The sequence below is a fragment of the Phasianus colchicus genome, chromosome 2 (genome assembly GCF_987193195.1).
Source record: "Phasianus colchicus chromosome 2, bPhaCol1.hap1.1, whole genome shotgun sequence".
In the NCBI taxonomy this organism is placed as follows: Eukaryota; Metazoa; Chordata; class Aves; order Galliformes; family Phasianidae; genus Phasianus; species Phasianus colchicus.
The window spans coordinates 888,814-903,098 of record NC_143437.1 but is presented as its reverse complement, the minus strand read 5'-3'; the positions used below and the strand labels follow the sequence as shown (position 1 = coordinate 903,098).

The 14,285-nt window shown below is 39.7% G+C and overlaps 1 protein-coding gene across 2 annotated transcripts in view; it reads left to right on the top strand.

Annotated features, from left to right (window-relative positions):
- REL (REL proto-oncogene, NF-kB subunit) overlaps nt 1–14,285 on the top strand; it is a 34,531-nt gene that overhangs the window by 5,389 nt on the left and 14,857 nt on the right. For both annotated transcript variants that reach the window (XM_031595170.2, XM_031595169.2), the window contains exons 3-4: nt 2,450–2,598; nt 6,834–6,925. In XM_031595170.2, the coding sequence (XP_031451030.1) occupies nt 2,450–2,598; nt 6,834–6,925 (241 nt within the window). The remainder of the gene's footprint in view (nt 1–2,449; nt 2,599–6,833; nt 6,926–14,285) is intronic.

Below are 14,285 nucleotides of genomic sequence, written 5' to 3'. Positions count from 1 at the left end.
GTTTTTACTATCTTGATTGCAATGTGAATTTTGGGAGAGTTTTGAAGGAAGTTGTCTGCTTACAAAATCTGAGAAGGCTGGTTTAGTTGTGGGATATAACATGGGAAGAGGCACTTCATACAAATGAACAAAGTAAGAAAGTGACTTGCTGCGGATGATTTGGTGATTAGGCTCTGCAAAAGAAACTACTGTAAAGTATATGAATTCAGAAGGGGATATGGAACTTTAAAAGGATCTGAGAAAGGGGAAATGAGCGGCCAGAGCACCTGCAATGAAGACTAGTTGGATGACTTCATTATGGTTAGGTTGGGAAATCCAGAATTAAGGGATTCATACTAATCTTTGATCAAAGCAGGGACAAAGACATGGACTGTACAGATTTTGTCTGTTGTTTTCTTTCATATGCAGAACTGAGGAATGTAAGAGATGCTAGACAGGTTGGGTGAAGTAGAAGAGTTTCTGGTTTCCTATTTGATGTTTAGGTTGGTAATATTTCCTTGATCTCCTTCAGTCTGGAGAAGTCTGGATATCTTCATAGATGAGATTATAATAGAAACTCACATGTGAATGAAAGGTAATGAGTACTTGCCATCTTGATATATGCTATTACAGTTCAATATTTAAAAGATAAAATGGAGCCAAAGATGGAGTATCTGGAATCACAGAGATAAAAGAATAGGTACAGAAAATGTGAAATCTGAAAAATGAGAAGTTTTAGATTGAGACATAAAAATTCCTTGAGAAGAGGGAGAGTTGAGAAAGGTAGTATTGGCAGTTCTATGTTGAGCAGCATCACAGAATCACAGAATTGCCAGGGTTGGAAGGGACCTCAAGGATCATGAATGTCCAACCCCCTGCCACACGCAGGGCCACCAACCATTCCACCTAATGCTAGACCAGACTGCCCAGGGCCCCATGCAAGAGAGCCTCTACTAGATAAAGCAATTGTACTGCTGAGAAATTCTGTCTTCAGGGGAAGAGCAGCTTCCTAAGGGGGAAGCAAACAAGAAGGACCCCTTCTCAGGGTTATAGCACCAGAGTTGAATCAGGAATACAGGAAGTATTTCTTGTTCAATTGGTAAAGTGCTGAAAAAACAATCTGGCAAGGTCTGTATGTATGCTGACAGCAATACTTTGACAGAAGTTGACTGAGTGGTGTGAGCCCTTGATTCCTTGACATGCTGCATATGGGAAGGTCATCCAGAACCTAAAGGGAAGGTTGAACTCAGTAGGTGACTATGCAATCCTGGCATAGTTTCTTCTTTTCTAAAGATGACTATTGATAACAGAGCTGATGGATACTGATAGTAGGTGATTTCACGGTGAATTCCTGCCTCCCTGAAGCCTGTATGAGGCTTTGGTGTTGATTTAGCTGCTAGGGGAGTCCCCTCCAGAGATGGCAATATAGTTAAGATGAGAAAAGAGAGGCGAGGATGATACTAAATTTCATGTTTTGGGTGAGATGGAAAACATTAAGGAGGAACTAAAGAACTGAAGTGGCTAAATCAGTCTTCACATTCAAGGGACTAGGTATGCAATGAGGGAGGAATTATGTAATATTTGAAGAAGATGAAAGAGCGATGGAAGTTTTATTTAAGGGTAAATAGTGTATATGAGTACTGATGGAAGTTAGAAGAGCATAGGTTGAGGTGCTGAGTGCAAAACATGTGGTGGATCCATGAAGTATCTTGGAAGAGGTAAGAAAGGGCTTAAGGAAGAAAAACAGTTACAGGATGGAGGAAGTGGAGGTGGAGACCACGCCTCTGCACAACCTGTGCTAGTGCAAGTCTTGCATGTGCTTTCAAGTTGCTATACTTCAAACAATTTAAGCCAAACTGTTTTTTAAGCCTCTCCCACACAAACCTTGCTGACTTCACTGGTAGCTGTCAGTATGAAGGAAGACTTGCTCACCTGAGATGTGAGCTGAGTCTGACTTCTTTGAAGGCAATAGTAGGGCTTGAGAATGCAGTGCCCCTCTTCTTAAATGTAAGACTGAATACTTATCTGCAAACTAAGGAGAAAGACTTTGCAGGGGTTTATGCCATGCTGTGTTTTATGAGATCCTCACTGACTGCTTCGTGTTCCATTCACAGGAAATATCCCTGAGGCTCTAGGAGCTTTTTCCTAAAAATCTTTTGAGTTAGAACTGCCCTTAAGTAAACACTCGTGTACAGTTGCCTAGGTAGAATTTTGCATCTTACATTGTAACACCAGGTGTGAAATATGTCCTCTTTTGGTCTTATACCATTACAAGCTGTTTTGCTTTCCAGTAAAGAACTGAAATAGAATGAATGGTCTGAATGGTCTTGGTTTTTATTTTATAGCTTTTTCTATTAGTTGTGGTGTTTCTTCCATACAATATTTTAGGATTAGATATATTTTCTGCTACGTGCTCGGACTTCGCTAGTCCTGATATCTGAAGTCTAGAAAATTTCTCTTATTCTTGTAGATTCTAAACTATTTTGGAAAAGTCAAAATAAGAACTACATTGGTAACAAAGAATGAACCCTACAAGCCACACCCTCATGATCTAGTTGGAAAAGACTGCAGAGATGGCTACTATGAAGCAGAGTTTGGGCCCGAACGGCGAGTCTTGTCGTGAGTAGTGGTTTGTTTGGGAATTTGATTAATTATGCAAGTGATATGCTAATCTTATGTCTTAAAACATTTAATTATGATTAAGAGGGCAGTTAGTAAGCTTCAGCAAAGACAGCATGCTAATCCATCTCAGAGAAGTCCAAAGGTCTCCTTATGCTATTTCCTTTTTCAGTGTTTCACACACTTCTTTTTTTTGTTCTGTTCTTCTCCTATCTCCCTCTTTCTCTTTGTTCATTCCCTGTGTGCCTGTCTCCACTTCCTTTCTCCCACTTGTTTGCTTCTTTAGTCCTGGTCAGTCCAACTTCTTGAGTCTAACAATCTCTCCTTTATTCAGCATACGAAAATAATGACTAATAGAATTGTTAATGACAACACTTGAATTAATGCCAATAAATTACCTAGATTTAGGTAATTCATGTCTTCCACAGGAATTGTATTTGGATTTTCTGGAAACTGGAGGAGAAAGCTTGGAAAGCTTGCACTGAGTATCATGTTGTTTGGATGATGATGATTGTCACCTGTTTAGAAATGTGTTAGCAAATAGAAACAGCAGCAACAATTGCTAAGTGGGTTTTTTTTTTTGGTGGTGTCTTTCTTTTCAGTGAAAATACAGATTCTACTCAGCCTTGCTGGGAAATGATGTATTTATGGAAGTAGTAAAGAAGAATTAAAGCTTTGTATAAAATATGTTTCTCAGTGCTGTTCAGAGGGATATTAGGAATATATAGACTGCAGTTGTATGTAGTATGTTTCCCTCAAGTCTACCAAGTCAAGTAATAAAGTGAAAGCAGAGTAAATTGGAACAAATATAGACTGATTATAGCTGTAGAGAGAAGTTTAAAATTGACAAGCTGTTTGTAGTTCATGGTTTGTGTTGTAGAAGATTTGGAAGTAGGCTAATTCTTTCCAGAAAACATAACTGAGCTGGGAAGAAAAGAAGGTAAATATTTTAGTGTGTAAGTAGCTTTTACTTAGGACTTTAAGTCTGTTGTGATTCTGTTAATATCAGCAAAATTTGAATTTATGTGGGTTTAGTCAATAGAATACTATTGAAGGAGGGAACTGAAGACACAGTCTGTCTAATGATAATAATTGCCTGATGGTGCAGTAAACAGTTTTAATAGTGGAGATACTTCTACAACATACAGCCCAGGCTCAAGTGATCATGAATGTATAGTAAACATTCAGCTGATATCTGACACTTGCTGTTACAGATAAAAAAAAGATTGTACTGTTCTGTTTTTTTTTTTTCTTAGCATTGTTCTCAACTTTGTCCTAATTGATAAATGGGAGAAAATAGTTAATGTTATTGTTCTATTTATTTTTTTCTACCATAACGGAAAGATAGAGCTGTTTCTTCAGACACTTATCTTCCACTTTGATTATTGTAACATTATCTTCATTGGCCTTCCTGCAAAGAGTTCATCTTGTCTATATGGCCATCATCGATATCTTAAGTTGCTAAGAGACCTTTCACTTTCTTGGACCATCCGTTCACTACCATCTCTTGTGTCTTCTCAGGTCATGTTTTCTTACCCAAGTTCAGACAGTGCTTGCTGTTCTAGCCCATCCTACTTCCTGTTCTCATCTCCAGGGCTTCTGATCTGAAGCAATAAAGCCTAATTGCTTAACACCTTTTCTGGTTATGTATTACATCTACTGGGCACAGGAAGACCCTAATGATTGTTTTTTCTCTTGACACTTTGTTGCACAAGTTTAAGCCCATAGAGATCCTGCACACAGATGTGCTTTGCAAATTTGCATTTATTTCATGTCTGTAATATGCATGTATCAAATCATTTTATTTGATGTAATGCTGTGTTTCTATTTCATGTAAGGCATTCATGATTGTTTGAAATAATGGAATCCATTATTTTTATCAATTTTTTTAGATTATTAACTTTTAACAAACCAGTATCCAGGCTACTTCCCCAATACGTAACTAATACGTAACTAATACGTAACTAATACGTAACTAATACGTAACTAATACGTAACTAATACGTAACTAATACGTAACTAATACGTAACTAATACGTAACTAATACGTAACTAATACGTAACTAATACGTAACTAATTTTCCCTTTACTATGTACTAATATTTTCCCTCCGTACTAAAATGAAATAGTGAGCTTCAATTCAGCTTGAAATTCAAGATCCTGATGGGAAGAGGCTCTTTTTGAATTGTTTCCAGCATTTGATACATTTTTTTTATTAAAACAAATCATTGGTTGCTTTAAGATGACGGAACAATTCAAGTCATTTTCATTTTTGTGGCTGATGACTCAGTCCTCACATTCTCTTTGCGTCCGTGTTAGAGAAAAGCCTCACACAATATAAGTGAGCAGGAGATGTCCTCTCTTGGTGGTGGTTCTAGCTCTTTACTCTTGCTGGGCATCTCAGATAAAGAATCCCAATTATTTGGTGTAACTGGAATTATGATACCCAGATTTTGGGCTGTATTCTACTTACTTAAGTTCCCTGTGTAGTTATAATTGAACAAAACCTTCTGTATTGCTTGTTAACTGATCTTTGTGCTGCTGCCTGAACTTGATCAGGTCCCTCTGTCCCATATATCAAAGTAAAAGTATCAGTGTTGGAGCTCAAATGATTGCCTGCATACTAAGATTTTTTACTTCCTAGCTCACATCGCTCTACATGGATGATATCATAGATTTAAATGTTTGGTCCTTTTTTTTTTAAATGTTTTTTGTTCTGTTTTTTTCTCTCTTCCTATTTCTCCCTCTCTTGTTATCTTACTTGCATCTTGTCAGCAAGTGTTTATGTGAAACCCTGTAGGCTTCCTGAGGTTCTTGATAGTTTTTTCTGACCCTGTCCTCTGTTTGACAGTAGTTAAATAGACACTTGCACTGTTGTGGTTCATGTTTTAGAAAACATTTATGATCTGAAAATTATGGGGCACTTAAAAGTCTAGTTTCTTTGCCCAAGAGGTTTCCTCCACAGTGGTTGAAAGAGGCAGTATAAAGGTTCTTAGTCCTTGCAAAGCAGCATGCAGCTTTTGTGAGGCCAGCTCTATATGCGTGCTCAGCTGATGTTTGTGACTTAAGGTGAATTGCTGGAGAGTCTGGGCCTTTTATGTGGCAGTTTGGGGCTGTAAGATGGAACCAGGCCTGTTTGTGGACTTGAAGTATGCTTCAAACTGAATTAGCAGAATAAAGTACATATTCAGGAAAGAAGAACTAAGTTGTGTGTTGTCATCAAGCCCTAAAAGAGTAGTATCTACAAAAAGGATTGTGAAGTACAAATCTCCAGTGTCAGTAGTTATATATGAAAGCCGAGCGATTTACTAAGCTATGACATGCTGATGTGTTTTGTTTTCATTTTTGGGTCACCGTGTCAAGTTCAGAGGGAAGCTTAAGCATTCTTCCAGCCAGTGAAAGCTCTGGAAGTGGAACCTGGTTGCAGTGAATTTGGGAATCAATGAACAAAATGTATAGGGCACAACCAAAGTGCTTTAGGGGAATTAAACTTGGATAGTCTTTACAGAGCAGGGAAATGTAGTACTATTCTTGAGAGATGTGGCTGGTTCTGGAGAGGGATTGTTAGAGCCTGTTGCCATGGTTTATCTTCTGAGCTTATTGTAACATTGTGAAACATGAATTTTTTAAAATATTTTTATTTTCTAGCTTCCTGTTTTACATCCACTCAGCTTTGATGATGTCATGGTTTTTCCATGTGGGAAACAGTCAGCTTGCCTGGGACTCCCCCCACCTTCTGCATTGGGGTGACCTATACTTTTATGCAAATAAAGAAGAGCTGCAGCTCTTTAGAACTTTTCCGTAGCTACATGAGATTTCAGAAAGTACTTCTATTTGAATCAAAAATCTTAAAAACAGTGTGAAGATTTACATTCCCTGGTAAAAGCAAGAGCACAAGTTCTTAACTAATGCAATCAATAAGATTTGCTTTAAATACTTCTCACTTTCAATTACCTGAGACTGACTATATTTTAATTTTTAATCACTGTGGGTTTACTGCAGATAGAACTATTTTAATGCAGATATATATATTCCTCTTTAGAACTGTATTTTAGTAGTTTTTCAATTGTTTTTGCTCTTTTTTTTAGAAAAACTATATCCTTTCAGACCTGTTAACACCTTTGTCAAAGGAAGCATTTTTTCATTTCTTAAACCATATGTTATTGCTCAGCAAATGATTTTTCTAGTATTCTACATGATTCTATTACTTGCTGAAGTAATCATGTGTACTTCAGTTTTCAGAATTTGGGAATTCAATGTGTGAAGAAGAAAGACCTGAAAGAATCGATTTCTTTGCGAATCTCAAAGAAAATCAATCCCTTTAATGGTAAGTAGAACTTATCTGACTGTCTGAAACAAAAGTTCCCTTTGCAAGATTGTTGCTGGTTGGCTGGTTTTTTGTCTTGCCTTTACTTCTGTGGTAACTTTTCAGTTTTTAATTTCAGTTTTTCAGAGAAACACTCTTCCCCCTCTGTGCCTCTAGTAGTCTTTCCTCACTGGCATCACATAATGAATCTATTTGGAAAGTTGCTGTTTTTCTCCTCCCCCCACAGTAGCAATGTAAGCTGGCTGCCAGATAGCTTGGGCAGTGCCATCATGCAAATTTAAGAGGCTATGGGATAGCAACAGAAGCTTTTCCTGGAAATGTCTACAAGTATCTCAGAAATCAGATTTCCCTAATTTTGGCAACTATGGAGAAAGACTGAATTAGTGCAATTCCACAACAGACACAAATCTGACTTGCTAAAGCCCCATTCCTTCTCTTTTCAAAAGACCAATGCTCACGTGACCTCTCAGCCAGCTATTTCAAGGAGCTGAGTCCGTAGGAAACTCCTTGAAGCTGCTCCTTACTTAATTTTGAAGCATGGGACTGATAGAGGCAATCAGGATGTCCACAGCAGTGGTAATCTCAGTCAAGGCAGAGGCAACTTGTGTTGCTCCACCTACCCATGGGCTGTAGTTTTACATGATAGCTGATCTGACTTAGCTGTGGGCTGCTCTCAAGAAGAGTCATCCTGCCCTTCCCTCCATCCCTGGTCACACACTCTTACCACTTCCTTTGCATCAGATAGGGAGGCCTTGTGTTGCCATAGTGAACAAACTCAGCAAGTTGCTCCAGTGGAAAACCAGCCTGCAGGGAAAAAAAAAAAAACATGTTTTCCTCAGATCAACTTGCTGAACATGGCCTCACAGCTGTGTAAATGCTATGTTCAGTGCACAGATTTGTTGCTGAACACTCAGCAAGTTGTAGAGTCAACCAAAGTGTGACCAAATTTTCAGCATAGAGACACTGCTTAGATGAGAAACATAAATACCCATGAACTACTAGCTCTTAACTGTTTAACCGTCTTACTGGTAAGTTTGTTGTTCTAATTTGATATGGTAAGGTGGAGTCACCATCCTCAAAAAGCAGTACTGTGTGGTAAACACCATGTCAATATTCCAGTTTTTTTTTCTTCCAGTAGCTGTCTGGGAAGAATTATGTTTAAGCATTTCCTACTTGTTGCTCTTTTTTGCTATGGGTCGTTCTGTAGAGAAAGGGTTCTTTGACATCTGAATCCACTGCACAGAAGGATTGTGCTATGAAAGATAGGCTACAGCATGAAATAATTTAATTTATACCTTTCAGTTTCTCCATGTTCTTGTCAAAGTTCTTCAACTGGTTGTATATGTATTTTGTACTTCTTGTAGCTACAAGAAAAATTGTGTTTTATGTCAGTAATTGTATCAAGGAGTTTCAAAACTGAAACGTGTTATGAAAAAACACACCCCAGACTTTTTGACTTCCTCGTATTGAAGCCAATGCACACAGCAGTGCAATTACTAAGTAAATAACCTATTGCAAACATAGCACCATTATCACTTACTGATATATTGAACTTCTACAGATCAAGAAAGGTGGTTTTTAACACCTAAAAGCCCACAGTTTTTGACTATGTATTTAAAATAAGATAGCTATTCAGACTAACTCTAAATTCATACAATTACTTCAAAGTTGTATTGCTTCAGCAATACAAATAATCTACTGTAACTACAGAACTAAAAAAAAAAGAATGTGTGGACTCTTCTGTGCTTCTCTGATTTCAAGCACAAACAGTAATTCTGAAAATAAGGAATTGTTAATGTTTATGTGTGGCAAAAGCCTGGAGACTTTTCAGATGCTTTTTAATGCTCACGGAAGTCATGCTAAATTCATGCAAGACCCTCATTAGAGAGCTGAGAGCTGGATTTCTAGCAAGCTTCAAAATACATGCCATGCTTTAATACTGAATTTAAGAAAAAAAGCATGTTGAACTTATTATAGAACCAGAAATGTTTTAAATTATTGTCTTTATTTCAGGACAGCTGTTTGTAGTCAGTCTAGTTCATCAAAACAATTGCCTTAGTTCTAGTAATTTACGCACACAGCAGCATGTTTTTAGATTACTGCAGTCATTCAACACACAGTGTAAGCTAAAGATAAGTGTTTTACTTTGGGTCAGCCTACTCTATCTTGATTTCAGACAAGACAATAAAGAACTCCTTGTTCAGCCTTCTTAGCTTGCTTTTCTTTTATTCAATAAATAAAAAATGTATTTATGTTTTTATCTTGATGTTGTGAATTAAAAAAACATAACAGAAATCCTCTTACGTAGGTCTATTTCACCAAAGAAACTTTAGTGATCACACAGAGCTCTATTCCTAGCAGCACTGAGTGCAACTAAAATCATTAGAGAATAGATTGTTGCTGTTTTTGCCACATAGCTCCAAATCCACTATGCATTTTTGAGGCGATTACAGCCTGGCAGCACTGGGTCATATCCTGAGCTCCTTTCTGTCAGTAGCCTGGCAGCAGAAGAGACTGCAGCCCTGTCTCAGTAGTGGGAGCTCCTGGCGTGGGTGATGCTCAGGGCTGCCCCCTGCTCTTGTAGGCTGTGTGCTGGTAAGGGGATGCTGGCATTCTCCATGTCATGTAGTTGCCTTACTGCACTTGGTAATGTCAGCATGGGCAGAGCTGCCATGGTGTTTGTCTCTAGCGGCTGCGGGGCAGTCCCATGCTGAGCTGAGCCCTTCAGAGGCATAGGACCAAGGTAAAGCAGGATTAGTGACAAGTATTTTTGTGTGTGCTTAGTTGATCAAAACAGGTTTTTGTTAGCAGCATTCACTATGTTTGCAGCTTGGTTAGATTGAAACTTATATATATGGGCTTTTCTTTCTTTTTTTTTAAGGTCAGATGAGTATCACTATATTCACTATATCCTAAATAATATGGGTGGTAGTGTATCCATCCTATTTTGTGCATTTATTTGCCTCCAGAGTGGTATCCAACTTTTCTATTTAGGGAAGAGTCACAGAGTTAGGTGCATCATGGAAGCAGGTTGCAAGTTAGCACTACTCATTTCTTCTATGAACATCAAGTTCTGCAGGATTACTAGTATTTTTCAGCTCTGTGGAAAATGTGTTAGGCAGGTGAATTTTCATGGAGCTGAAAACTTCAGGGTGTCTGTGGGCCAGTTGTTTTTGTTTTCTTTCCCATCTTCTGAAACAGTGAAACAATCCCAGACTTCAGTACCCATCTGGGATGAAGGTTGACTCTCCTAACAGACAAAATGTGTCTGCAGCTTACCAGCATATGCATTACTTACTGTATGGGCTGAAAACTTTACTTGCTATAAAGGCAGAAGTAATAACAATGGCTTAGCTTGTGAGGTTGCTTTCCAAACTTCCTTGTGTGAAGAGACGTTTGTCTTCCAGGGAAGCCAAATTGCCACAGGTGCCTGGGGTGGCAAAGGGAGAGTGAATCAAATGCAAATTCTCTAGTGGTGTCATTCCTATTTTGCATCATACAGTGCATGGCTGTAACAGGCAGCAGGAGGAACTTTCTCAATAAAGATGCATGTTTAAGATAACTTTCTCTGGCATGCTCATCTGGACTGTTAGGGCAACTGATGTCAACCTCCAAACTCCTGGATGGGATGGTAGGAGATCGATGTTTGCAGATGGTGCCTTGTACCTAGCTGGATCTGATGACATTGGAGTCATTCTGAAATGTATCTGGAAGGCTGTTTGAATCTGAAATCTTTGCTATTAGCTGGCAGCATTTGTCCATTGTTAATGCTTTCAGCATCTTCTGTGCAAATTGCGTGCCTTCACTATGATGCCAGTCAGATGATGTCCCCTCAGATTTCTGCTCTTGACTTGGCCTTGTTTGAGAGAGGATTGTTTCTATACCATCACTGGATCTGTTTTCAATCTGTCTTGGTCACAAAGCAATATCACATATATTTTTGCCCTCTAAAAAGCTAAACTACTACAGGAATCTCTCATCTCTTATCCCTGAACACACCAGGAAAGTTGTATGCAGTGCAGCCTAATGGGAGCTTCTTGGCATGATGATGCTGCAAATGGCACAACTTCGAAAGAGCAGAGTTACTCCTCCAGTGGAGCTGGTCCACGTCTCCTTTCTAGGGTGTGTGTTTTCTTTTAGTAGTGGTTGAGTTGTGCTATATCCTTGTCTTCCGATGTACTGTCTGATGTTCAGCCAACACAAATTAAAAGAAGAGCCACTCTTGAGTTGAGAGCTTTTGTGGGTGGGTGTGACATGAAGTAGAGACAACAATTGACTTAATTATTGCCTTATTTAGGTATTTTCCTCACTGATAATTAACTATGTTTTTTTAAATTTAAGGGAAAACTGTACTGTTGAGCTATTGCAGAGCAGTAGCCTTTTTCTAGCATGAAAATCCTAGACTCGGCTCAGCTTGAGAAACACAGAGAGTTGCCAAGTTCCAGGCAGTTGATTAAGAGAACTTGATGTTTCTGCAAGATTTCTGCTTCTTTGCAATTGCTCTTGCTAATAACCACTTAGTTAACTTTTAGGCCCTGCCATGTACCCCAAAACTATTTCAGCTCCGCTTGCCTCCGCAATCTTTCCTTTTGCTGTTTCCCCTTTCCGCCTGTGAGCAGCTGACCCTGCATTCACTTCATACTCGTCACAGTCTCCATGACACCCCTGCACGCCTCTGCCTCTGTGCCGTGCTGGGCTTGTCCCCACGCTGTCGCACTCACTTCCTGCCCACGCACAGCTCTCCGCAGCTTCCTTGCTGGCCCTTGCAAGAGGTGTTTGTAAGACTCCCTGCTCTGACACCACCTGCCTGTGTCAACCAAGTTCCCCAGGGTCCGCTGTGTGCTGTGGCTTGTTGCACCACCCATCCCATCTGCAAAAGGCAACTGCTAGCAAGGGTTTGTGAGTTTGGAGTGGTTTGAAAAAGTGAAAAGCATTGGACTCTTTTGTAAGGAATGTCTGAGGTGTAAAAATGTAAATGTGTTGTCCTTAGAGTTACGTACTTGTTTTAATTTGTCCCCAACCCCAACCAGATTCTCAAGATGAAAGTGCTGGTGAATGAGAGTAGCCAGCTTTTTAAGAGGTGTGCATAGCAGATCCACTGAGGCTAAACGTCCTGATCATCACATCACTGTAGCTTTCCCTTTGGAAAGTTCTTCTGTCCCTTACACATGTAAATTTTACTGTTTATGCTGAAGTTTGTACATTAGCTTGAAGGACTGCCTCTCTTCAGATTGTCTAAAAATGATAAGGAAAATTACTAAATAGAGGCACAAAAAATGCTGACTTTTTTCTATACTGTAAACAAAAGTTGCTAAATGTATGTCCTATATCCAGCAGTCCCTGTATGTTTCTATCTAAATCTGTTCAAATTTTATTCCCTGTTAGGGTGGGCTTTAAAAAAACAAAACAAACCCAGCAGATTCGGGGAAGTAGTTCTTGGATGAAACTTTTGAAACTCAGACGTTTTCATTTCTGTTTTTCTCCTTGGCTTTTTTTATCAAGCCAGGATGTTTGTTTTCTCTGTGCTTCTTTCCTCTATGAAACAAAGAATGCCTCTTCCTTACACTAAATCAGCCTGAAAGATGCATGCAGAAAATGTAACCACAGTAGTATGGGAATTTGACTGTTGGTTATCATCTGAATTTTAGTCATTTTTGTCCTCTCTGTTTATTTTTTTAAATTATTGATTGCTGCAGGTGTGTATTCTCTTTATAATTATTTACTTTTCCTGCGGAGCTGGTTGAAACTTACCTCCTTGTTCATCACGGAGGTACAGACCAGGCATGCATTGACCAGAAGGAACAGTTCTATCACAGCCCTTTTCTCCCATTGTTCCCAGCTTCTCCCGCTTAGCAAGTTGCAGATGTTGCTGTGCCCCTAAACATATACTAAACAGCTTGGCCTGTCACCTAATGTCACTATCCAGTTGGTGAAGTCCAGGTGCAGAGAAGAGAGTGTAATATTCAGCTTTTGCTGGCAAGTGTTAAATAGTACATCAAGACTCTCTATTCTTCCTTTATACCAGTTTGGCTGTGGTTCATTTGGAAATAGCAAATGTAGCATAAAACGAGCTGGCAAGGTTCTCTTTAGTTTATAATTCAGCTTTGGGAGATATGTGTCAAATGCCGAGGCAGTTCCACATGTGCCATTCCCTGCCTGCTGTGGCCCTTCTGAAGGTGGCTGCCACACGGCCAGGTGAGCCTCAGCCGGAGCTGGAGCTGCTGTGTGAGCATAGGCTGGGGAGAGCAATTACAATCTGAAGCATGCCTCCCAGTACTGCTCACATCCAGTTCCTCTGGCCATCTGAGTCTGGCACAAATCTGCTCTAGCAGTGAAAGAGACAGTCCTTCCTCTTGCTGTGTCTGCTTCTACCTTCTGCCAGCTCTAGCATTCACGGGAACTGGCTGACTGAATGCAAACGTTTTTCTTCTTCTGGCAGTCTAGTTTTGAGCCACGCCAGTTCTTTGATCTGATTCACCACCTAAAAGCTAGTCCCAGCGTAAGGTTAGTGCTGGAAATGGAGGTCAGGCAGAGCCACCCTGCTGCAGCAAAACCTTTGATGTTGGCTGGTTTAAGCTGACGGTCACGTATCGGGGCAGTGGAGTCTCTGTGCCCCCAGATTGTTTGAGGAACAGAACACACGAGTAGGCCACCTGTGTGTCATCACTGAAATGAAACTGAACTCCCTGCATATCTCTAAATTAAAAAGCGCTGCGTGTGTAAGAAAAGAGGTAGAATACAGCTCATCATGATTATGAATGATGTTAGTTCCTGAGTAGTCTCTGTGGTGAGGTACTTTCGTTTGCAGGAGGTCATTCACCTTGGCTGAGCTCCAGCGGTGCTTGTACTCCCCCGCAACCCCCGTTTGAGAAGTGAAGGTCACAAGATGTCCCTTGCAGTTTGAACTGGTGTTCTCAGCACAGCCCTTTCTAAATGTGTCACATCATGTCATTTGCCCTGGAAGTTTCCGTGTAAGTTACACTTAGATGCTGCAGTGCTTCCATCTCCACCCACTGCAGAAGCTTCTGGCATCATTAGTCTAGAAGCTGGATGAAGGGCTGTACAAGAAGAATCTCATGTCCAAGCAGTTATCGCATTTTAGGTCAAAACCAAACACAACGTCATTTCTCAAAATAAACTTTCACTTTCTCTGTATCATCACCTCGTGAGTAAACATCAGAACCTTAAATTCTCTAGTAATTTCACCACATAAATGGTAGTTTACTGATCTTTCTGGATGTTGAAGACACAATAATGAGAAACGCTGGGGATCCATAAATAGGAGGCCTCATGCTGTTGTCATCTTTAATTTTGTGCCAGAACTTGGAATTGCCTATTGGTGAATTGGACTCTGAATTCT